Below are 2,500 nucleotides of genomic sequence, written 5' to 3'. Positions count from 1 at the left end.
ACACCCTGATCCAAAAATATGTAGTTCAAAATAACTCTAAAATATTTGCATGTTTTATTGATTTAAAAAAAGCTTTTGATTCCATTTGGCATGAAGGATTGTTTTATAAAATGTTGGAGAGCGGTGTAGGGGGTAAAACATACGATCTTATTAAATCCATGTACACAGAAAACCAGTGCGGAATAAGAATCGGCAGTAAGAGAAACATCTCATCTCTCAGGAGCGTGGAGTGAGACAGGGCTGCTGTTTAAGTCCAACTCTATTTAACATCTATATTAATGAATTGGCCTCCATGTTAGAGCACTCAGCCACGCCCGGTCTCACTCTACACGACTCAGAGATTAAACTCCTGCTATATGCAGATGATCTGGTCCTGCTGTCCCCCAGCGCCCAGGGTCTCCAGCACAAACTGGACCTGCTGCAGCAGTACTGTCAGACCTGGGCCCTGACCGTCAACCTCAAAAAGACCAAAATTATGACCTTCCAGAAAAGAGCCAGATCTCAGGGAACCAAACACACATATAAATTAGGACAGCATGAAATTGAGCACACTAAAGATTATACTTACCTCGGACTGAACATCAGTTCCACAGGAAACTTTAACCCGGCAGTAAATGAACTGAGAGAAAAAGCTCGCAGGGCGTCGACGCCATAAAACGTCAAACATTCGTGGAAATTCCAGTTCGAATCTGGCTTAAAATTTTTGAATCAATAATTGAACCGATTGCTCTATATGGCAGTGAAGTTTGGGGTTCGCTTACACACCATCAATTCCATAATTGGGACAAACATCCATTAGAGACCCTGCACACAGAGTTCTGTAAAAGCATCCTAAAGGTGCACAGACACACCACGAACAATGCGTGCAGGGCAGAATTAGGCCGATTTCCTTTAATTATCAACATACAGAGAAGAGCAATCAACTTCTGGAAACATCTAAATGAGAGCGACCCCCAATCTTATCATTATAAAGCCCTGAAACACCAAGAGCTGAGCAAACATACCAGTCCCCTCATCCAACTGGTCCTGAGTCACTGCACCCACACACCACTAACACACACAGATACACCAGTAACACACACAGATACACCACTAACACACACAGACACCCTAATAACACACACAAACACATTACTAACACACGCCGCCACACCACTAACACACACTAACACAATAAAGACTCAGGAACAGAAGAAATCTGCAAACCCAATTAAAATAAACCAAATTACACAAAAACTCAGAACTAAATATCTGAATTATTGGGAAACTGAAACTAAAACTCAAAGTAAAATGCAGTGCTATTTGACCCTAAACAGACACTACAGTGCAGCAGATTATCTGAGCGCAGTATCCGACCCTAAATTAAGAAACACCCTGACGAGGTACAGACTGAGCGCACACGACCTGGCCGTGGAGACGGGGCGACACACCCGGTCCTGGCTGCCCCGGGAGGAGAGGTCGTGTCAGCACTGCACTCTCAGTACAGTAGAGACGGAGCTGCACTTCCTCACCCGGTGTACCAAGTACCACCACGTCCGCTCCCAATTCTTCCCTAAATTTAACAACATCATCCCCAACTTCACCTCCCTCCCAGACCCCGACAAACTGCCCCATCTACTGGGGGAGCACAGAGAGAGCTGCACACTAGCAGCACTCTATACACACACCTGCCACCAGGTGAGGGACAGTGGGTGACCATGTCCCATACACACACACACACACACACACACACACACAAGCACACACACACACACACACGCACAAACTGATTGTTTTACTACCTCATTATTGTAAATATTATACTTTTTATTGTTATTATTTTGCACTGTTTTTATTAATATTTTATTCTATTCTATATTTTTTGCACATGTAACTGTTCTGTATATTTTTGTTCTTTCTTATTTTTATTGTTTATATTTCCCTGTAACTTGCTTTGGCAATACGAATGTCCTTATTTGTCATGCCAATAAAGCTTCGTTTGAGTTTGAGTGTGTGTGTGTGTGTGTGTGTGTGAGAGTGTGTGTGAGTGTGTGTGTGAGAGTGTGTGTGTGTGTGTGTGTGAGAGTGTGTGTGAGTGTGTGTGTGTGAGAGTGTGTGTGTGAGTGTGTGATTACAGACTGAGAACAACCTGCTGTCGTATTTGCAAACAGTATTAACATACTAACAAACGACTGTACTAACGTGCTGCAGAAATTGTTTGCCTAGTTTTTGTAGTAAATATTTTGTATAGAGTTTATATTGTTTATTTCTGTAATAATGTAAATGTGTGGGTGATTTCTCTGTAGGGATCTGGTGTGATTAAAGCTGGATTTGCTGGAGATCAGATTCCCAAATACTGTTTTCCTAATTAGTAAGTGTTAATATTTATATAGTTTTTGTATTTACAGTGTTGATTACAGCATGTATAACATTCACTCTGGTTCAAGCTCTTCTTAAACTATGTAAAATATTAAACTAATTATTATTTATAATAATGTGAGGGGTTTATAATTTAATGTTC

At 41.3% G+C, this 2,500-nt stretch overlaps 1 protein-coding gene across 1 annotated transcript in view; it reads left to right on the top strand.

Annotated features, from left to right (window-relative positions):
* The window catches only part of actr1b (actin related protein 1B), a 12,978-nt gene that overhangs the window by 3,489 nt on the left and 6,989 nt on the right, over positions 1-2,500 (top strand). The window contains exon 2 of the mRNA XM_063013672.1: positions 2,286-2,350. Coding sequence (XP_062869742.1) covers positions 2,286-2,350 — 65 coding nt within the window. The remainder of the gene's footprint in view (positions 1-2,285; positions 2,351-2,500) is intronic.

The sequence above is a fragment of the Trichomycterus rosablanca genome, chromosome 18 (genome assembly GCF_030014385.1).
Source record: "Trichomycterus rosablanca isolate fTriRos1 chromosome 18, fTriRos1.hap1, whole genome shotgun sequence".
Lineage (NCBI taxonomy): Eukaryota > Metazoa > Chordata > Actinopteri > Siluriformes > Trichomycteridae > Trichomycterus > Trichomycterus rosablanca.
Note: the sequence above shows the minus strand (reverse complement) of the source record. Positions and strands in the feature narration are given on the sequence as shown.